Genomic DNA, 23430 nt, shown 5'->3' with positions numbered 1-23430 from the left:
CATCTTGGGCTGGCTGAAATAGATGGGCAGACTTGGTAAAAACAGATGTTCTCTAAAAATGTTTAGCACTTCCTGAGTCCAATGAAAGTGGTGTTAAGGATATTAAAACCGTCTTATGCACTGAATGTTTCATATCATTTCTAACTAAGTCAACAAAAAGAAAAGTAGAAGTATACAAACACGACAACTATTAGCAAACGTCTCATGCAAAATGATTAAAAAACTGAGCTGAAAAAGTTCAGCTCAAATTTTGGGCCAAAGTCATTTTAGTTCCTGCTCCTAACGCATTTTCAAGAATTATTTACAGAAGCCCAAGCTATTTGACATCCTCTGCGGTATATTTTCATTAAAATTCTATTTTGAGCACACCCTTTGTTGAGTTCAGACAATTGGCCTAACATTTCAAGCCAAGAAAAACTCCCACTGAATACGGAGAAGAAAAATAAGGCTTCTGGAGTTGAATATCTTCAATTTGCTTATAACACTGAGTGCTTCAATAAGAAACTTATGTCTCAAATTCACCAATATAGACATCTTTATAAGCTACAGTCTGTGAGTCTCCTATGCCTGAAGGAATCTGACGTAAAGAAAACAAAATTAAATTTTCTAAAAAAACCTCAGAAAATCCTCTACTTCTTGGCACCATGGGTGCGGATCATATTCTGTGAGAAAGTGATAGGAAGAAATGATCTCTTCAAACTTAACTCCTGTGTATACAAAGAAGTGAAGAACATGCAATTCAGAATTTGCAATCTTTTTTTAAATCACATTTTAAACAATCGATTCTTGAATATTTCCCTAAATGTTTACAAAGAACTACTTTCACAAATAGGACAGCTGGCTGCGTCTGTTGCTTCTTTTTAATGAACAGAGGGTCAGACACAAAAAGGCAGCAAATGTTTGAAATCAAGCCCGCCAACTGACTGCGAGGAATCTTGGTACGAACAGCCTTTTCTGGAGTAGAGATATTTCTCCTGCAAGGTTCCGGAAGAGTCTTAAGTGGATACACCAATAATACAGTTTCAAGTACTACAATTAAAAAAACCCTTCAGACACACAATGTAATGTAGGGAACTCTGAGAACAGGGTCAAATTTGAGTGAGCTGGATTGGGAGTCAACAAACTTTTTCTTAAAGGGCCAGGTATTTTTGGTTTTGTTGACCATATGGTCTCTGTTCAACTACTTAGCTCTGCCCTCAGTGTAAAAACTGTCATATATAATATGTAAATGAACGACTATGGTTGTTTTCCAATAAAACTTTATTTACAAAAACAGGTGGCAGTTGGTTTTGACCTGTAGACTATAGTTTGCCAACTCTTGAGGTAGGTTACTTCGCATTCATAAAGTAAAATAGGATCCCTGAGTTCTTTTGACCAAGTAGAGGCTACTAGAATTTGCAAGCATTGCTTCCTCACCTGCCTGGAGAGGGCAAAGGATTGTAGATGTTGCCATAGCAGCTGGTGTAAGAATGTGCGGGGGTCTCGTATTCAGATAGCCCTACGGTTATCTGGGTCCTCCAGTTCCCAGAAGCATTTGTAGAAGACACTAGAAATAAAGATAAAAAGAGAGATAAAGTTAGTGGAAATATTCAAAGTGAAAACTGTTTAAGCCATTTAGATGTACATTGTAATCAGCTGTGTGCAGAGTTGAGGTTAAGAGCAAGTGTTTGGAATCAACCGAGTTCCTGTTCCAACTTGGTCACTTACTGGCCGTGTGACCTTGGGCAAATAGCTTATCCTCTTTAAGCCTCAGGTGCTTCATTTGTAAAGCAGGGATAATAATACAAATATGTTCTGTGTAGGCATGATATCAGAATGAAATAAGGTAACGTATGAAAATATTTAAGCACTGTGCCTGATACAGAGTAAGCACTCATCAAATGATAACTATTAATATTATTATTAACGTGAATAAGGTTAATTAAAAGGCATGCTATAAAAAATAAACCAAAAGACAATCCAGAAAAAACACTTCTCATATATTGAGAGAATCTTCCCATTCCGGCTATGGTGGCTCGATACATAAGGCTTCAGCTGTAAAGGTAAGACGATGAGTTTGAATTTCTCGGAGGCCTTTGGAAGAAAAGCATTTCATAAGTTGACTTGTTGAGACTTGTCTGTCACTCAGCCAAAGGCAACACTGGCCACTAGCAGAACAAGGCAAATTTTTTGCCTTTAACAAAAAGGTGGGGAAGAGGGGAGGATAACAAGTACAGGAAGAATTTCAGGAAGAAGAGATTTAGTTCTGCTGAGGCACTGAACTGGAACAAGACAGGGTATAATTTGGGAGCAAAGCCCCACGAATGCCTCATTGCTGGGTGTTTGCTGTCCTCTCTATAAAACCAGTCCTGCTCCATGCCTAGGACGCACAAGGTGACCATGATGCCATGCTCGTCGTCCAAGACTCACAAAACCAGCACTGCTCATGGATCCTTCCAGCTCTCCTCCATTTCCTGTTCCTGGCAGCCAACTTCCTCCTCTTCTCTCACACCTCAAAGCACTTGTGTGGGACAAACACATTTCAAAACTCATCTGTGGGGGCTGGTCCTATGGTCAAGTGATTAAGTTCACGTGCTCCACTTCAGTGGCCCAGGGTTTTGCCAGTTCGGATCCTGGGTGCAGACCTAGCACTGCTCATTAAGCCATGCTGAGGCAGTGTCCCACATGCCACAACTAGAAGGTGCCACAACAAAATATACAACTATGTACTGGGGGGCTTTGGGGAGAAGAAGGAAAAATAAAAAGAAAATAAAAATTAAATGAAGTATTTTAAAAAACCCCAAACAACTCATCTGTGGCCCTCGATGCTCCAAGGTTTTGACTCAAAGACATAACATACTTTGAGCTTCCAAGAATGTTTCATCACTCTAAGTCGGGTACTGTGTGGCTTGGTGGTTAAGATGTCAGAACTGGGAGAGAATTCCCACCCCAGCACTTACTAGCTTCGGGGCAGGGTCATTTAAACTCTCTAAGCCTGGACTGCCTCAGCCGCAAGATTAGGACAATAAGAATAAACATAACAACAGTGCTCACCATATAGAACTGTCGTGTACATTAAATGAGATAGTGCATACAAAGTGCTGGGCATGCCACATGGCACTGGGTAAGCTGCCAGTAAATGGCGGCTGTCATTACTACTGAAACTGAGTCACCGAAAGGCTGGAAGTTATGACAAAGCCCCTGACTAATTTGGCAAATAATTGGAATCTTATCTCTCTGTGTGAATGAGGCATGCCTGTTGTAATACCTTCCTGTAGCTATAAAATGTAGGCAGGAATGAGGAAAATTCCACAAGAGAATTCCGGGAACCCCTTTAATTCCTTAAAAAAGTGATGCCTTTTGATCGATGGGGCCAATCCTGCTGGTATCAGCAAGGCTCCTACCAGGTCTGAATCAGGAAGTGTTAGCTCCATTCTCACCTTTGCCCCAGACACTGAGCCAACGGTCAGGAATGCTGATTCCTGAGTCACACCTGCTTCTCCCTGGCCTCACCGTGTAAGGAGGCAGTACCCCAGCCCTGTGCCCTGATGACCAGCCACGTACACCTCAGCCCTGCCTGTTTGATTCTTTCTTTGTAACACTATGTCCAGGTTTGGTTTCTCCAAGTTTTTCATGCAATGCCCTGAACTTCAGGGCGAAGAAAGGCGTTCTTCGATCAGAGCCATAAACAACGAGAAATAACTCCAGGGGCCTTTTCACATGTGAGGTGTAGTAATGGATGGGAAGGCCTTAGCAGAAGTCCAAAGTCCTACACAAACAAGAGAACTTGAACCCAAACAGAAATCTCCATGGAAATACCTCTTGTCAACAAGCTTATGAAACTTTTAAAGGTGCAGTTTCACTGACTACTACACAATGATTCAGAAATCCATATGTCTTGCTAAGGTGTCACGCTTAAAAGAGATGGCAAGACTCGTGACCTCAGGTTTTCACGTAATTCAAGAACTCATTCATTTCTTAGAGCTTTACAATTTCTAATTCCCATACACTCCACTGGCTGCTAACTAGACCGTGAGCTCATCAAGGCCAGGAACTGGTTCAGCACTGGCTCCTCAGCATCTTGGATGTGCCTGCTTGTTTGCTGAATGAATGAAACCGTAGGCAGACATTCCTCTTATCCTCCTATTTCTCTACTTAAAGTACTTAGCACAGCTGGGGGTGAGCAGTTAGTCCACCACAAACGTTAGCAGCGTTAGGGGACAAAGTCAATGCATGAAGGGAACATCTCTAATCAAAATTATTTTTGAAAATTCTTTAAATCAACCATAACGTGGAGTATATATTGAGTCAAGACAATGCAAAGTACTTAGAACAGTGCTAGGCATAGTCCTTAATAAATGCCTGCTCCTATCAGAATTATCAGAAGCCTTATGCAGTTACCTAAGGGTTCAGAGGAAACTGCCTTTTAGACGATCAAATTCCTGGTGGTCAAGAAGGAAGGAAGTATACTTCTAACGTTTTTGGCTTACCTGAAGGGTTTACTCTATTCTTTTAATGTATCAAACCTCAATGACCTGAACACATTTGAGAGATGTGACTGTCAATGTGAGACCTAGAAAAGATACAATATGCGGAAGTCCCTAACAAAGGGCAGCATATAGAATAGATGCCTAATAAACTTTGTTGGATTTCAATCTACAACTTGTTTCATCAGACTCGTGTGGACCATGTTCCTTGGAAAGCCAGGGGAACTGTTGTGAAGTTGGCAATTCTTACTGTAGCTCCACCCAATAGCTACCACTCTCATGACCTTCGGGGATGGTCTCGCGATCTTTGAGGTGAATGGTTTCCGGTGGGCAGGGGACATGGTAAATTAAATCCAGGTGTCAAGTGCCTCCACGTATTCTTACCTGAAGAGTAGGAAGATGCTCGACTGCTTGGAGAACAGGGTATTTGCAGCCCGGCAAACCCCAGGCATCTCTGCGATCCCCTGTCTGAGTCAAAGCTAGTCTGTGGGCTGTGCCCCTGCTCCTTTTGCCCAGAGGCCCGCTGGTACCAGCCACGCAGGTGCTCTGCAACTAAGGCCTTGTGGATGTTTTTGGTGATATGCTCCGACTTGGCAGCTGCCTTCCTTGGCAGCCGGAGAGTTGCATACGGGTTGTGGGGTACCCGGTCAACCTCGTCTTCATGAAAGGATCTGCTGTAGTCCCTTTGGCGGTCGTATCCATAATGGGCTGAGGACCGGTAGGAAGGATTGACACTGTACTGTCCCTCAGTGTCATTCTCATAGACATAGCCACCACTGTAATAAAGATCACACTCTGTATATGGCGTGTACCCAGCAATATAATAACTAGAAGATGGTTGCTCCTGACTCTTTGAGTAGACGCCATTCCTCAAACTATCCTTTTGTGCTAGGTTGGGCATGCTTCCTGAATTTGAAGTGGAAACATTCTGTTTCTTGGACCTTCTCCGACCCCTGGCACGAGTGTCCAGAGTCTGGGTGGTGTAATAGGGGCCGGCAACTGGTGTCACACAGTAATACTCCGTGCTTGATTGGCTGGTGTAGGAAGACCCGTCATCAAGGATTTCTGTGCTGCTGCTTCTTTGGGATTTGGAGAGGGAGAAAAATGGCTTATCGTTTTCCATCTCAGAGAGCAGGTGGGACTGGGACTCGAGGCTTCCACTCCGCTGGCGGCAGTGCTGAGATGAAGATTCAGGTCTGAAAGTGGAGAAAGGTAAACTCATAAATGAGAAAAAAGAAAGCACTGAAATAAGAAAAAAGAACACCATGCTGAATGATTTAGTAGCTCTTGAACTGCAAGAGGACTTTTAAAGTTTCCAAAGCTGACCGCACAACAGAAGCTACTGGTTCACATAATCTGTTGGTTCACGTGTAAGTTCACTATCATGGTCAAAATGCGAAAAAAACCAGGTTCTGTCAATGGCACAATCCACATCCTTTCTTGAGGATAGAAAAGATAAACTGAGGATGCTCAACCTGCAGCACAGCCTTAAAAACCCCACATGCCTTTGGAGGGTCCCCTCCTCCACCAGGACAGCAGGATACCTACACCAGGGTGGAGGCAAGATATTTAACCTCTCTGAATCTTGCTTCCTCCTTTGTAAAATGAGGACTAATACAGTATCTAATATCTACAATTAAGCTTGTTGTGGGGACTAAATAATATAGGGAATATAAAATAGTTAGCACAGCCTTCAGCAAACACTTCAAAATGTTGCTATTATCTTCATCTTCCATTGAATAATGAATGACAATGTCTGGCTTGGAAAATTAAGGTACAAAAATATCCAATATATACTCCAAAAAGTTCATTTTCTTCACCGACATATTTGAAACTGTGAGTAGAAAACACAGATCCACAAAATAGAATCCTGCAGCAGAAAGTCCCTTAAAATGATTTAAAAACACAATGTGAAACAAAACCTTAAAACAAAATCAACAGAGTCAAAGCAAGTGGAATAAAGGGCTCTTACTCCAAGTGGCTGCTGCTGTAGGCATTTCGGGTAAGAACCGGTGTGGTGGGCATGCTTCGTCCTCCTTGGGGCCGCCTCTCCAGGGTTTTGTATGGGCTGCTGTGTGTTGACAGCATTTCTCTGTGATGGGAAGAAGAATTCAGGAAATGATGAGCTCCCCAGCATCTCTGGTAAACTTGTCTCTGCTAAACAAATAACTTGTCATGAGCTGATTTGAAACTTAGTGGAAACTGAAGGAAAGGGAACACAGGGAGAAACTTGGGAAGGGTGTCTGTGGTTTAGTATCTGGTACATCCTAGATGAGTTTTAGGGGAAGCACAAGTGGTCTGATTCTCTGAGTCATAAATATGAAGGAAAAAAATGAAAGACTTTAAAAAAAGAATGTACTGAATAAAATAGATTGAAAGCAACTAGAACAAGGGTCAGCAACTCCTTTTTCTAGAAAGAGTCTAATAGTAAATATTTTTGGCTTTGCAGGCCCGATGATCTCTCTGTCTTAGCTACTCAAGGCTGTCCTTGAAGTGCGAAAGTGGTGTAGACAATATGCAAGTGAATGGCGTGGCTGTGTGCCAACACTTGACTATGAACACTGAAATCCAAATTTCATATAATTTTCACATCACAAAATATTATTGCTTTTGATATCCCCTCCAACTATTTCAAAACATAAAAACCATTCTTAGCCCATGAGCCATACAAAAACAGGCCACAGGATGGATTTGGCCAGTGGGCTGTCGTTTACTGGCCCCTGGACTAAAAGGAAACGTCCTTAGATCACGTTGCCTACTTCCCTGCACAGTGAAGACACAATTTGAAGTCAACTTTTTAATTAAAAACGACTTGATTAAATTTTTACATATTATAAAAGCACACCAAGTTCACTGCAGAAAAGTTAAAAAATATAGACAAAGAAAAATTTAAACGAACATAAGCTGATACTTCACATATAACCAGTTAATATTAAATGTTTTCAGGTATTTTTCCTAAGCATATATACTTATAAGCATTTATACTTTTTTTTTCTTTTTAAAGATTGGCCCCAAGTCAACATCTGTTGCCGATCTTTTATTTTTTTCTTCTTCTTCTCCTCAAAACCCCCCAGTACATAGTTGTATATTCTAGTTCTAGGTCCTTCTAGTTCTGCTGTGTGGGACGCCACCTCAGCATGGCCTGATGAGTGGTGCTAGGTCCGCACCCAGGATCCAACTGGTAAAACCCTGGGCCACCAAAGCAGAGCATGTGAACTCAACCACTCGGCCATGGGACCAGCCCTACATTTATACTTTTAAACAACAAAGGATGAGATCTTACTGTATATTTTCTTTCAAAACTCACTTCAAAGGGAAACAAACTTGTATCTACCGTTTTGTGTTGCTTAATAATCATCTACAATATTATTTTAATGACTGTATAGCATTCCACTGTGAAGACTTAACATAATTTATTTAAACAATCCACTAGTTGAGCACTTGGGTTAATTTCAATTTGCACTAGTGTAAACAATGCTGTGATGAGCATCCTGTAGTTAATTAATTCAATAGGAAAAATTCCTGTAAGTGAAATTCTTGGATCCAAGAACAAACTCATCTTAAGCTATTGGGGAGGTGGGCATAATAATTTTTAAGATAATGATTCCCAGTTATAATTCTTCCTTTTGTTAAAATAGGTTTGTTTTCCCTAATAGAATAAACATGCTTGTCCAGTGCTATCTAATAGGACTTTCTTCAGGGATGGAAATGTGCTATATCTGTGCAGCCCAGTATCATAGCCACTAGCTACGTGTGCCTATTAAGCTCTTGAAATGTGGCTAGAATGACTGAGGAACTAAATTTTTAATTTTATTTACTTTTAATTAAACTGGACAGCACAGCTCTAGACACTTGAATCTCTACTGTTTAAGACAAAAAGTTCTTAAGTGCTAATCCACAAACTGGGGCTGACATATGATAAAAGTTTTCACTGGTCTTTGACAAATTAGAACTATTACAAAGCATTGGTTTTCTTTTCATAAGTGAAATATTATTTAATTTAAATAATCTTCCTTTATTTTGAGATTAATTTCCATCTTCACTGAGATGCAGTATAACTTATTGACTAACATCACATCACAAGTTTTGGAGTCAGGCTACCTCGGTTCAAATCCTGATCCCAACATTTACTAGCTGATAAACCCAACAAGTTATCCGTGCTTTCTGGTCCTCGGTGTACCTATATGTGAATAGTCACGATAGTATTAATACTATCAGGATTGTTATGCAGATTAAATTCATTAATATATATTAAAACACTCTGAACAGTGTCTAGCATATAGTAAGTGCTCAATAAACATTAACTTCATCTTATTATTATTATGACGATGGATGTATTTCCAATATTTAAATGTCATTTTTTTTCATGAAATCATGGTGCTGTTTGTTTGAACATTCTGATTAGGCAAAATAAAGAGTTGGTAATCCTCTCTTGGGTCCTATTAAAAAAACAGTATTAATCTATGCAGACAAATTCTAGCAATCGCTGGTCCGTATCTTTTTAAAATCTGGTGTTATTGCCTTGATAATATTTACCTGAGACACCTGAGAAAAAAGTTGTATAATCTATTTTACAGATTACAAATGAGTTGGAATCCCATTTTTATTTGAAAGATCAGAAGTCAGTCCTGTCACTTGGTTTGGTAAAATGGTATCTAATGACAGTTTCCTGAGAGTATGGGTTATGAAACTGAACTTTGGATGCTGTACCCAAATCTAGATTATAATTAATGTTCTTATAATTTAACATAAATCAAATAGACTTTAAAATCCAGGAAACAGTAAAATTTTTTTAAAAGAGCTCTTAAAAAATACTTCCACTTGCTGTCACCAACAAATAACTGGGCTAGTTTCAATGCTTTGGTTTTACAAAATAACCCCTTCTGAAAGGAGAAATAACGTAATACAAAAATGAGTAGACTATTTTGGAGGAAAGAGCTGATAGCTGTGAGGCAATCACTTATTGATGATGTGACTTCTCACCTGGACTGCCTGGTATCCACAAACTGCTCATTGATGGATGACTTCCTGAAGTGGATTCGCTCAATACCAAGAGACTTGGGGGGAAGAATTCTTGGAGAATGAGGTACTGAACTTGATCGCTGCCCAGCAACAGCGAAGGTGTCATTGGCTAAAATAAGTAAATGAATGAATGAATGAATAAATAAGTAGGTAAATAATAAATAAGTACATAAATATCTTCCCAACACCCCTTCCTCCAAAAAACTAGAATATTTGGTGAACTAAGTGTTCTTCCAGTGATGTTGTTTTTAGAAGGATGTAACTTTCCAGAAATTTGTTTTTATATTTTATATGCTAAAAAAAGAAATTACTGAATACTCTTGTGGGACCTGATCAACTTTTGCCAATTCAATAGGTGCCACTCTGAGCAAAGAAATCACCCAGGTGGAAAGACTGATATAGCTTTTCTAAAGCTATATTACAGAAAAGCTCCAGTGTGTAAAAGGCTAAGAGGAAGTTGGCCTGGATCATTTTTGTTCAACTCCCCTTTTAAAGCTCTTAGGCCTCTCTGGCTGACCAAAGGCTCATCCTATCATTGACAGTGATGAAACTGATGTATACTGAGTCATTAGAGACTTATGTCTCCCACTGATATTTGTATTTTCAAAGAGGAATGGCAAGCATGACTAAACCTCAGCTCAAAGGAAGAATTTTGAAATGGTGGAATTTCATGCACCATAAAACTTGGGGGGAAGATTAAACAGCAGGAGTTAGTAGCTTTCCTGAATTCTTTAAATCACATTTGATAGCTAGCTACTCCTCTGCTTAAGTACAAGGGATTACAAGGAAATACTCTATCACTTGATATGAAATCCATTCCATCATGAAATGTGTTGAACAAACACAGGCCATCACAACAGATACAGCCTAACTCTATGAAACTGACACAATGACATGTAACCCAATTTCTAAAATGTGTATTTCTTCCTAAGGAAAATAAACTAAACTCCCAGTTATCCAGAATACAATGATCATCAAAGTCTACACTATAATTTCCTGGTTTGATATTGGACTTCAAATATATAAGATGTCACCATTTGGGAAAGCAGGGTGAAGGACTCTTTGTATTATTTATGCAACTCCTTGGGAATCTATAAGACTTGCTCATGTTATGTTTTCTGATTCCCTAAAGTCATGCAGTTTGTACGGTACTGCATTTAATGCTAAGTTAACCTGTGTAGAAGTTAACTGTAATCCCCCTTTCCCAACTGCTCTGCATAAATGTAAGTTAGTTGAATCTACTGTCCCCTAAAGAAAAACAAAGGCTTACCTTACTAAAAAAATTATCTTAATATTTCAGAATATGTAACATTTAAACCAAAAAAGGGGCGCTACTTACGATCGTCATAGGTGGCAGTGTCAGACAAGGAGCTGCTCTCTGATGGGATTATGTCTTCTGCAAATAAAAATAACTACCATTAGTATGATTGTGCATTTACACATCTATAGTGAGTTTGATCAAGCAATTCTCAATGAAGCGCATCTTATTTTATTTCAATAAATGTAACTAATTACAGTGCACTAAGAATAATTAACTATTATAAGAACAAAGTCATTTACTACTGATGATATAAACATCTTACATATTGTACAGATATTACATTGGACTATTCCTTAAAATGGAACAGACCTCAAGGCAGTTTTGGTTTTCAACTAGCTTCCACACAGAGCAAAATCTTTACTCTATACACTGAGGGCTTACAACTAACAAACTGGAAAGAAAAATCATGCCATTCATGTCATAAATGCTAACTGTTATATAAAATACACTTGAATGCTCATCTGAGAATCTACTGTTAGTATAGCTTATTTTTTGACCCCTCCCCTGATGAAAAGGGGCTTTGATTAACAGAGTGTTGACACTTTGCAGTGTATGAGCTTTTCAATTAAACCAGGGTTTCTCAACAGTGGCACTATTGACATTTAGGACTGCATAATTCTTTGTTAGGGGGAGCTGTCCTTTGCACTATCGGATCTCCAGCCTCTACCCACTGGCTATCAGCAGCAGCGCCATGTTCAGTTTTGACAACCAAAAATGTCTACACACGTTGCCAAATGTTCCATGGAGTACAGAGCTGCCCCTGGTCAAGAACCACTGAATTAGACAGACTTGGGTTCAAATCTTGGTTTTGTCAATTTTATTGACTACAAGACCTTGGGAAAATTACTTGATCTCTCTGAGCATCTGGCTCAACACTGACACGGAGGTAAGAATAGTACCTAGTGTGTAGTGCTGAGCGTTAAATGAAATAATGGACATAAAGCCCTTAGCCCAGCTCCCAGTGCAAGAGAAATGCTCAATAAATGTTAGCTATATTTATTACTTTTATTACCTAGACACAGCATTCTGGCGAAAGAACTCTGGTGATTGGAAATGCCCATAATGATCTGAGTATTACTGGTGCCCATCAAATGTTAAAAAAAATCTATTTAGTAAAAAGAGATATCTCAGATGTGTTGATCTGCTTTGGCAAATCATTCCATACTCTGTCAAGTACTGGAAAAGTTACAGGCAACTATGACACCTCAATGTAAGCTTCAAAGCCATTATGATGGGAATCTCCCCCATCCAATCTCAAATGTCAGTCTCTATCAGAGCCAGGCAGACTATCTCTTCATTGGACACACAGTGGAGCTTGAAGACGAGGCAGTTGCCAGTACAGTCAGCTGTCAGGCACACTTTAAAAATCCACCCAATATATGCTCAACCATGGGCACCATCTGCTGCCCAAATGTCAGTCACTGTAAAGGAGAACACTTGAATCTCGCACAGTTTGGTAATGAATGGGCCACAACAAATGGCTACGAAAGTAAAGCCCCCTGCTAATCACCCGTCTCTCTAGGTCCAAAATGTAACCACCGCCAAGGCCAACTGGATTTTGCATTCAGAGTCAAAGCCATCCTAAACTGTCCAGCTGTAGCTGACTAACACTTATGTGTGGATGTCTCTGTGTTCACTTTCCAAAAGCTGTATCTCTGCTTTATAAATCATATAAATCCTATAGTTTATGTGATATGAACTATATATATATATATATATATATATATACAAATCATATATCCCCTAAAGTATACCCTAAACTCAAGTATACTTTAAATGTAGGTACCATATTTTGTCAAATCTAAGATGCATAATTATTTTATGTCCCAGTAAAAAAAAGTACTGCCAACCATAATTGTAGCACACCATCTATAAGATAGTATCCCAATTTCACAGATGTTTAAATGTGGGGAAAAAAAAACCAGTCTTGGAGTCAAAGAAATATAATCATATTTCAACCAAAAATCAAGGCTGAAAACCATGCTAATAAATATTTAAGGCCAATTGGACTTGAAATCAATCTATATGAGATTTCTCAGTTTCTTTTTCTGAATATGAAAGTCTTAGACACATAATATTGAGAATTTTGAAAACACAGAAGAGTACTAAGAAGAAAATTGTTACTTGAAATTCTACAACTATTAGTATTTTGAAATATTTCTCAACCAGTCTTTATCTGTGCATATTTATACAATGTCAAGATCATGTTGTGGTTACAATTTTGTATCTTGCATTTCTGCATTTCATGTTTTATCATGAATATTTGCCCATATCTTTAAATAGCTTCCTATGCACGTGTGTTGGATAGGTCCTTAAAAAACTGTATGGTCTGCTGCATTAAAAGCCTTTGAGAAACTACTGGGGAGGACTCAGCTCTCTTAATGCCCTGTGTTGTCAAATGTATTTCTTGCACTGACATCAGGCCAGTTAAAGGTGAATCTGTCTTACTATGAAGTAATATTGCTGTGTATTTCTTTCGTCCTGAAAATTAAAGCAATGGAATAGTATAGTATAATAGTGTGAATGACACTGAAAACCAAGTTCACACACTTGTTAACTGAAATCCCAAACCATTTTCATCCTAGAAAATTTACTTTTAATCTTGTTCTTTCTTTTATCTCTCACCAAATGAATTGCATTGGAAACGCTCCATACCATCAAGAGTATTGACTATGTGACTCAAAAAACCTGGCTTATTACTAACCTGGTAAAATAACTGTTGCTTTCTGGCTGGGTTTCTTTCCACATCTAATTCGGTATTCATTTATTGCATTTTCAATCTCCTGAAGCTTTTTCACTGCGTCCGCGTAATCCTGCTTTCGTTTTTTCTTCACGGTTTTGCAAAGGTCTGGCTCATTGGCAAGTTTCTTTGCAGCTTCAACCAGCTTTTGCTGTATCAAGAAATTGCTCTCCAGTTCTTGCAAAGCAGGATCCTGCATTTATACAATGATACTGTTTTATTTTTATGGACACGTACAGTCACTCTCACACGCACTGGATAATAAAGCGATATTTCTTGTGCATTCACAGATCAGATGCTTTTTGAGAAGAAAATCTTCCTAAGTTTTACTGGATAGGTATCCGCAAACAGTTTCCTAGAAGACAACACCTCCTTCACCCATTTACTTAAACTTCTCAGTCCAAACCTCTCTCCTTTTCAAAGCAGGGAATGTCCTTTCATTCATTCAGTTGGTTGGGTGAAGATCATATTTTTTCAAGAGAGGATTCTTAACCCAAGATTCACAGATACAGAAAGTCTGAGTCACATGCACAGCTTTAGAAACAGATAAATTTGGGTTTGATTCCTCTTTCTGGTGGTTCCTGGTTGCATGACCCTGGACACACTGCTTAATTTTTTAATGCTTCAGTTTTTTTCATTTGTAAAATGGAGATAACATCTACCTTATAAAAGCATGGTGAAGATTAAATGAGATAACATATATACATTGCTTAACTCAGAGCTGGGTATACAGTGAGCACTCAACAAATAGCAAAGCCACTCTATTACTGATGGAAACTGCTAGCATTTTCTAAAGGCAAGATGGCTAAATTTCTGCAACAAATATGAATAGGGTCATACTGTCCGATGATGTGTAAATGAGAAAGTACACACTATATTGGCTAACAAATCTTTTAACTTTGTTATATGTGAGTGCTGTACACATATTACCCCATTGAATACTCCATGTATCCCTGAGAGGGGAGAACAACATTATCCTCATTTTATAGATGAAGAAACTGAGACTAGAAAAAATGATACTTCAGGGAGGGCAAACTATTTGCCAAAGGCTACTTAGTCTTAAGTGGAAGAGTCTAATGCTGGAGTTCTTAATACTCATAATAATGTTTCTCAATTTATAAACATTTGGGGTTCTTTTGACGCTATGTTTGGGGGAGTCAAGTAGTGAGCAATAACTCAATTTTAATTGGACTGTGCATGAAAGAAAGACTTCCATTTGGTCTACATTGTCAATTTCAGCTGGTGAGATGAAAACGTGCAGCAGTGACTCAAAAACCAAAGGAACAAGCCAACCACACTCATTCGACAGCTTTTCTGTCTCATTGTTAACAGAAATACTCAGAACCGGTGCTCATACCTCTTCACTGGGCAGCAAGTTGTCATCTAATTTGAACGCAGTACCTACACGCCTTCTGACCTGAGGAGGTTTCTCACCTATGTTCAGAGGATACTCCTTTGGTATTTTGCCTGTGAGCTCCTGTAAAACAGGACGGAATCGAGAGGGGGATAATTGACCTTGGCTGGAGCGGTCAAACACAACTTAAGAGTCCAAAAAAAGCAGAAGACACTCACAGCCTCCCGCAAACAGATCTTCTTAAGCTCCTCGACTTTCTTCAGGAGTTTTTCTTGCAACAGCTTTTCCTTCTTCTTGAGTTCAAGAATTTTCTCTCTCTTTTGCTCCTCACTTACTTCTGAGTCTTGAGAACCTGGGGGGGATGGGGCGGGAGCAGGGAAGGTTTATACAAGGGCACGTTTCCTTCCTTTGCAAAGGACAAAGGATTTTAAAGCCAAACCTCTTATTAAATAATAGTTTATTTCTTTTCTCCTTGTTTCTGAACATAATAAAAGGAAACTAGAGAACATTTTCTCATGCTTCTGGGCATCAAACAGAACCTCGTAATAAAATGTGCCTTTTGCATTTTGGCTCAGTCATTTTAGAAGCAATGATAAAATGCTTAATGTTTAAGACACACCCAAGGAAAAATTTCATTTTTCTGAGCAGGAGAGAAAGTAAGATGTACCTTGAGATAGTCGTTCAGAATGTTCTTTTAGAAAGCAAGCAAGCAAGGCAAAAGAATGTTCTGTGCTTCAGATTCACAAGTTGGCAATGGGATTTAGATGGGAAAATTCACATTAGCGGAGTTACATATACTTAGTGATAAGAGATTCCAGAACTTCTACAGTGGAAGGGCTTAGAGGCAGCCATCACATTGCCTGAGGGGATGGGGTGGTTCAAAGCTTGTAGTCATGTTTGATTTTATGATAGACATTAGAGAATTAGAATTAGACAATTGTCTGTACCAAAAACTAAATGTCGGGGCCGGCCCAGTGGCGCAGCAGTTATGTTCACATGTTCCGCTTTGGTGGCCCGGGGTTTACCGATTCGGATCCCGGGTGCGGACACGGCACCGCTTGGCAAGCCATGCTGTGGTGGGCATCCCACATATAAAGTAGAGGAAGATGGGCACGGATGTTAGCTCAGGGCCAGTTTTCCTCAAAAAACAAAACAAAACAAAACAAAAAAACCCCTAAATGTTGCGGGAAGAACCTGACAGAATTTATGGAAAGAAAATATCCTTTCTAGCCACCCCTAGGCACTCACTATATTTGCATCCAGTGTTACTTATACAACCTGGCTATTTATAATTTAACTTTCTTTATACTCTTTTTTAAAATTAGTTTAAAATTTGTATTAGAAACTGCTGCATACGACAAAATTAAGTGTGAAATAAAATAAAGATTGCTTATACTTCCTCTAATGCAAAATGTTACCTGAGGAGATTAAACTGCCATTGCTTGCCATGATGAACTGACTTTTCGCCTCCAATGTCACCAGTTTGGAGACCCTTGGTGTTCCCGTCTCCGTCAAATCCATGGCGATGTCGTCCAAACTCCTGGCTGAAGGAATTTTCGCCTAAATTGAACAGCATTGAAATGGAATTAATTCAATTAAACCTAATTCAAATTAATAAAACAATTAAATTACTATAGAATAAAAATGTCAACATGGAGGACAATTTAGAGTTTTTATATATTAAAGAGACACTCTTCAGAAACAAAATATAAGGCTTTGCAGCTAAAATATTTTAACAACTATGCATGATTCTCTCTCGTGGTATAGTTCAATCGTTAGCTTTAAAATGTCACCAGCAACACCACCAATGCGTATACACATGTGTGCCAAAAAGTTGGTAAATCTTACTACTTTCTAGTCAGGCTATATATCGCTCATCTTTTAAATGTAAGAAAAATTAAAACAGTTGGTAGAAACAACAAAAACCCATGTGCTTGCATCTTTTCTGAGAAAGCTTTTCTTCTGAACAGAAAGCAAATGGCACAGGAGTTTGTCTCTATAGAAATGCTTCTAGTTACTTACTTTGCTTTGCTTCCGGTCCAAGTAAAACTGATGCTGACTAATGGCCATTACCCAGATGGATTTGATGAGCGAAGAGTTTGCATACCACGTTTGCACAAAGAGGCCACTTTGCCCAAAGGTTCTTCTTGACACTGAAATCCTGAAATATTAAGGAAAGCACTCAAATTATTCACCTCTGGCCCAGCACAACACAAAAAGTACCCAGTGAATAATGTTGTTAACAAGCATTCTTTTTCATTGTTATTCTGCTGCCATACTCTTTTTCTTTTTTTTCAATTGAAGTCACATTGTTTTGTAACATTATGTAAATTTCAGGTGTATATCATTATATTTTGATTTCTGTATATACTACATAGTGTTCACCATCCAAAATCTAATTACCGTCCATCACTGGACACGTGTCCTTTTTCTCTTTTTGCTCTCCCTGCTCCCCTTCCCCTCTGGTAGCCACCAATGTAGTCGCTGTATCTATGTATTTGTTGTTGTTTTTATCTTCCACTTATGAGTGACATCATACAGTATTTGACTTTCTCCATCCACTCTTATGCTGACAGGGTCCAAGCTTCTGATTTTCTCCTTTTATGAAAAAACCAATCACATTTACATAATAGCTTTCCATAAAACTAGCATTTTAAAAAATGCATACATACACACTCAAAATCAGGTAAGAATTAGTCAAAATGGGCCAGCCCCATGGCCGAGTGGTTAAGTTCTTGAGCTCAGCTTCAGAGGCCCAGGTTTTCGTCGGTTTGAATCCTGGGCGCGGACGTGGCACCGCTCATCAGGCCATGCTGAGGCAGCGTCCTGCATGCCACAACTAGAAGGACCCACAACTAAAAATAAAACTATGTACCGGGGAGCTTTGGGGAGAAAAAGGAAAAATAAAAATCTTTTAAAGAAAAAAGAAAAGAAAGGGGCTGGCCCGGTGGCGCAGCGGTTAAGTGCACATGTTCTGCTTCGGCGGCCCAGGGTCCACTGGTTTGGATCCCGGGTGCGGACACGGCACCGCTTGTCAAGCCATGCTGTGGTAGTCGTCCCACATAGAAAGTAGAGGAAGATGGGCATGGATGTTAGCTCAGGGCCAGGCTGCCTCAGCGAAAAGAGGAGGATTGGCAGCAGCTTGGCTCAGGGTTAATCTTCCTCAAAAAAAAAAAAACAAGAATTAGTCAAACTAGAGGCTACGCTAAAAACATTTAGGTAAAAACTATAGGGTGTGCAATCATCACAAAAGGTTGGGAATAAATGTGATAATACTTATAAAACAAAGCAACGAAGCAGGGTGGAGGAATTGGATGAAGGGCGTCAAAAGGTACAGATTTTCCGTTCTAGGATAAATAAGTCCTGGGGAGATAATGTACAACATGGTGACTCTAGTTAATGCTGCTGTCAGCTATACTTGAAAGTTGCTAAGAGAGTAGATCCTAAAAGTCTTCATTACACACACAAAAAGTTTCTCTTTTTTTTGGGTATCTACACAAGATGATAGATGCTAGCTAAACTTATTGTGATAGTCATTTCACAATATATGTAAGTCAAGTCATTATGCTGTACACCTTAAACTTAAACAGTGTTGTATGTCAGTTATATCTCAATAAGACTGAAAGAATAAAATAAAATAAAGACAAAGCAACTAAAACCTGAGGGATCTGCAGTTTCCTCAAGGTGAAAGAGCATCTCAGTTCTAGGTAGACTTCTTGGGCTCTGAAATTATCAGAGGGTAAATAATAATATTGTCTGAAAATATGCAAATCTGAAACTGATCCAGGGTACTGCTTATGCACCAAATGAAAAAGAGGAGAGAGGGTCGGAGGAAGAGAGAGCATGAGAGAAGGATGGGGGAGAAAGGCAGATAGACACTGTGTGTGGCAGGGGAGAAAGGAACCAATGTTCTTTGCAGGAATTTAGCTTATCTCTTTAAGCTATCTTTTTGTCACAGCTGTTTTCCCCATCCCCTTGACCTCCAAACATCCATAAACGAATCTGAACAGCAACGCTGATAAAGAATTCCTCTGAAGAGCTTGGAGAAACTATAAGCCTGCCTTCACTTCAATCTGATAACTTGGCAACTGTTCTTTTTAAAGTCACCAGAAATAGCAAATTTAAAAATGAGGAAAGGATCTGAGTAGACATTTCTCTAAAGAAGATATACAATGGCCAATAAGCAATGAAAAGATGCTCAGCCGTCATTAGTCACCAGGGAAATGCAAATCAAAACCAGAATGAGCTACCACTTTACACCACCAGAATAGCTCTTAAAAAACACACACACCACTAAAAATAAAAAGCGTTAGGGAGGATGTGGAGAAACTAGAACCACACACATTGTGCGTGGGAACGTAAATGGTGTAGCCACTTTGGAAAACGACCTGGCAGTTCCTCAAAAGTTTAAAGAAAGAGTTACCATTTGACCCAGCAACGCCACTCCTAGGTATATATCCAAGAGAAATGAAAACGCATGTCCAGGCAAAAACTGGCACATGAATATTAGTAGCAGCATTATTCAAACAGTCACCAGGAGCCTGGAGAAAAAAAGGCTGTGATCCTTACCTCCGTGGATCGTGAACTTCAACAGCAAATTTTTTCTCACGGAAATATAAGTTCTCCAGCTGTTTCCATTGGAATAACTACGAAATGAAGAAAACAGAAAAGCCACAAAGTTTTAATTAATGTTAACTTTCATTAAATCTAGAAATCAGCTTAAGAATCAAATAATCAAGAAGGCGCGCTAAGATTGAGCATGAATATGTGTTGCGATCTTTTTACAAATCAACTACAACCTGAAACCATTTGACTCCTCCTTCTCAAAGTAATCTTCCCCTCACCAATAAATCTTCCTTGAACAATAAAACCAGGCAACTGTGGGGAACATGCATACTATTTTTCCTCTGACTCAACTAAATAAAAGAGTTATTGAGGAAATTCTCATAGATTCCAGTAAGTACATACCTTCTGATCAAAGATATTGACTTCATATTTAAATGGAAAGATAGTCAAAGGGATGTTTCAATGAGACCACAGATTAAATTTCAGAAGAACGCAAAGTGAAAGTAAAACAGAACCCCAAGGAGGGGTGATGCTCCATGACGCCAGCTTCCCTGCCTACAAGAGTTCCCCTAAATTAGACAGAAATCTAGCTCCAGGAATTGAGGCAGGGGTGGGGTGGGGGTGAAAGCTGGAGATGCCCTCCTGGTCTCTAAGCCTCCAGTTTTTGTGGCTAGAACCCACTTGTATATCCCCACCGCTGACAATCTAATGCTGCACTCAGTGTTAGTTGTCAGCTGGTTGGGAGAAACAGACTTTACTAGCAATATCCATTCGAAAACTAAATAATTTGTAAAAAGTAGCTCATTCACAGAACCGAGTGTGCCCTGCTGTATTTTCCAGGCTCATGCCCAACCCCTTATGGGAGACCTTGCAGCAGCCCGAGCCTCATCTTGTCTCTCAATTCAGACTTCATAGTTGAATTCCTCTCCTCTACCTCCAGTCTTGATGATTAGGGAAATAACAGCATGGTGATTTCACTCCATTATTAGACTTTGGCTGGATTTTAAAATTATGCTCAAAGAATCTTAAAAGGGCATTTTAATTGTCTAAATAATAACTTCTCTGCAATGCTCCATCAGCAAAACCATTTCCTGAAGTACAGACACCAACACTTTTCATGAACATGTAAACCTCATGGAAGGGAACAGCATGAGCTTGAGGTTCCTGTGATATGCAAGTTAGGAGACAAGAGTGTTCGAACTGGACCCCTGATCCCAAACAGTAAAATAAACCAGCCCTTCACACTAAGAACACAGCCCTTCGGGGTCTGAACATGTAGTCATCTGTAACAACACTCGCCCGAGCTGAAAGAGGAATTAGTGAAAGTTTAAAGCTACATACCGAGTTCCTAAAACGTCCATAGATTTGAGGCTTTCATTCTTTTAATCCAGAGGTTCCAAAAATGGGACAGAAACATGAGGGAAAACCCCATGGTTCTCTCTAACCTCCCCGTCCTAGACGGCAGCTCCGGTGAGTTCTGAACTGAGTTTCACAAGACACCTAGGTGTAACCGAATTTCACAAACCGAGCCTCCCACGGCTGACACGCCACTGACATCAGCAACCCTATCAGGCGACACCTCCCCAGTTCTACTCGTTCCTCTGATCGGGAAGAGGCAAGCAAAGCTCTCATGAGCAGATCTTCCCAGAAGAGAGACAAATTTTTAAATGCGGTAGAGTTGAGATTCCGATGATATTTCCTGGGAAGTAAATTGCTTAAATCCAGGCACAAATTTCACCAGAGGCTGGCTGAGGGAACTATTTCTACCCGGTTTACTCACCCTGGCCGTGAACAGGTTTTACAGGAAGAGCCACAGTGCAGCCCAGCAGTGTTTGCCTTTGTGTCCATTCCCACACACATAAAAACCAGGGCCGGACTTGAAACATGATCTCTGAAAGCCACTGCCTCCCCCTCTTATCACTGACAAACATGAAATCCTATTCGGCAAACATGCTCCCTGCAAGCAGAAGTCCTCTTTCAAAGGTGAAGGGCTTCAGTTTATTTAAAGAATTTGAAATAATTAGACGGCAACTGGGCTTGCCAAAGAAGTTAGGGAAATAAGACTGAGTTTTTAAAGCCTGAAAGGCAAAGCCATTTCCCACCTGATGTGTTAAAAGTTTATGCAAAACGTGATTTCATTTATGTGTCTGTAATAGCATAAAAGTGGATTAGAATGACACAAACTCAATTCACCATAGCGGTTGCCACTGGGGTGGCAGTGGCAGAACGTATGAGGGGCAAGTGGTACGGAAAACGTCAACATTACCAGTAATGTTTATTGCTCTTACTAATAAAGATAAGATGAAGTAAATATGACAAGATATTAGTAACTGTCAATTTAAGTGGTTATGTGGGTGTTGTCACATTCTTAGTACTCCTGTATTATTTTATCTCAAAATAAAAAAATAGAAGTTTATATAAAATGGACATAAGTTGGTCTATTTTAGACAAAAGTGAGATTTCCACCTCCTAATCATTTGGGAGGGCTCTATTATCACTGTGATTCTTATCAATGTTTCAAGTTTTTAGGAAGATACTTCTAATTGTAGTGGCCCTTGATCTAGCCGGCAGCTGGAAATAAGCTAGTTTTTCTTTTGAAATGTCTGAAATCATTCTTCTATTGTGCTTTTAAATTATTTTGGTGTTTTTGATCTCAGAGATCAGGATGAAGCTCTGAAAATGGCAATGGAGCTGAGGTGAAGTGAATTCATTTACTGAAAGACCACTCACGCAACATTCCTAGGACAGTGCCCGGCACACAGCAGGCAACTGACCAACCTTCGTTCCCTTCCTTTTTGCCAGTGTTTTCCTTAAAGGATAAATAAGAGGCCCCCTCTGGCCAAAATCATGCAGAGATTTCAGACCAATGGAAGAAGGGGAAATTGGTCAAAGAAATATCCCCATGCTGACCTGACCTGGGGTCTCTCCATTAGAAAAATGGCCTGTCATATAAAGAATACTCTAAATCACCTGAAAGAAGAAAAGAATTGCAAAGAGACCATTCTGCATTTGAGGAAAGATATCAAAGTTCAAAGGAAGGTAGAAAGAAACTAAGTGTGTTTCGCATTTTCTATTATTTGGAGAACATTGGTGCCCATATGGGTTAGGACCATTACAGATGGGATGTAATGCCTTATACAGTGGGACTGTTCTAGAGTTTACATATGTATGTGTGTGTATACACAAACAGATTTGTAATTTTCATATTAAAACCGAAAAAAATTGTCCAAGCCAAAACTCCCACTCTTGGAGATTCGAAAAAAAAGAGAAGCTTTATTTGCCTTGCAACAGAGTTGAGTACAAAACTGGATTCTTCTCAAGTGATCATTAAACGAGCATACTAACAATCATTAATTAGTAATTATTGTTGTTTATGTGGCACTCACTAGTAGCTATGACTTAGAAATTGTGTTGTTTTTAGAATCTATGATGTTCATGATGAAAGGAAATAATTGTATGGCAAAAATAAAACTATAAATTAGGTCTTCCAGATTTCTTTCTACTCCACACTTGTCTAGAATGATTAATTGTGCCCTTTAGCATCAAAAAAAGGAAGAAGATAGCAATAGATAGAGTAATAGCTGAGATTAACTCTGAGATTGCAAAATAAATAGAGATAAAATACAAAAACTAAAAGAGGAGCAATATAAGCAATGATATTAACAAAAAGATAATCAAAAAACTACAACAGAAGAGAACATAGCCTATCTCAGTAATCATCCTGTCTTAAAAAAAGTGTCAAAATATTTAAAAACTGACACAGAAAATCAAAGCCGAATCAAACTCTATTTTGAAAATGAACTTGTGCCAAATATTATAATGAGACTAAATTCTCTGTCTCCTTAGATGTAAAGGAAGTTGATGGTTTTAGAACAATTTGCCACACATTATTAAGGTTTATTTAATGAAATGCATGAATTGAATATTTAAGCCATTTTGTTGAAACCTATAATCAATATTT

The 23430-nt window shown here is 39.1% G+C and overlaps 1 protein-coding gene across 8 annotated transcripts in view; it reads right to left on the bottom strand.

Annotated features, from left to right (window-relative positions):
• The window catches only part of FRMD4B (FERM domain containing 4B), a 307937-nt gene that overhangs the window by 3896 nt on the left and 280611 nt on the right, over positions 1–23430 (bottom strand). For all 8 annotated transcript variants that reach the window (XM_070576838.1, XM_070576836.1, XM_070576837.1 and 5 more), the window contains 11 exons: positions 19473–19549; positions 16926–17064; positions 16322–16463; positions 15122–15255; positions 14907–15026; positions 13514–13742; positions 10828–10884; positions 9450–9597; positions 6439–6558; positions 4851–5662; positions 1417–1546 (listed from right to left, as the gene is read on the bottom strand). In XM_070576838.1, the coding sequence (XP_070432939.1) occupies positions 1417–1546; positions 4851–5662; positions 6439–6558; positions 9450–9597; positions 10828–10884; positions 13514–13742; positions 14907–15026; positions 15122–15255; positions 16322–16463; positions 16926–17064; positions 19473–19549 (2108 nt within the window). The remainder of the gene's footprint in view (positions 1–1416; positions 1547–4850; positions 5663–6438; positions 6559–9449; positions 9598–10827; positions 10885–13513; positions 13743–14906; positions 15027–15121; positions 15256–16321; positions 16464–16925; positions 17065–19472; positions 19550–23430) is intronic.

Source organism: Equus przewalskii, chromosome 15, assembly GCF_037783145.1.
Source record: "Equus przewalskii isolate Varuska chromosome 15, EquPr2, whole genome shotgun sequence".
Classification (NCBI taxonomy): domain Eukaryota; kingdom Metazoa; phylum Chordata; class Mammalia; order Perissodactyla; family Equidae; genus Equus; species Equus przewalskii.
Note: the sequence above shows the minus strand (reverse complement) of the source record. Positions and strands in the feature narration are given on the sequence as shown.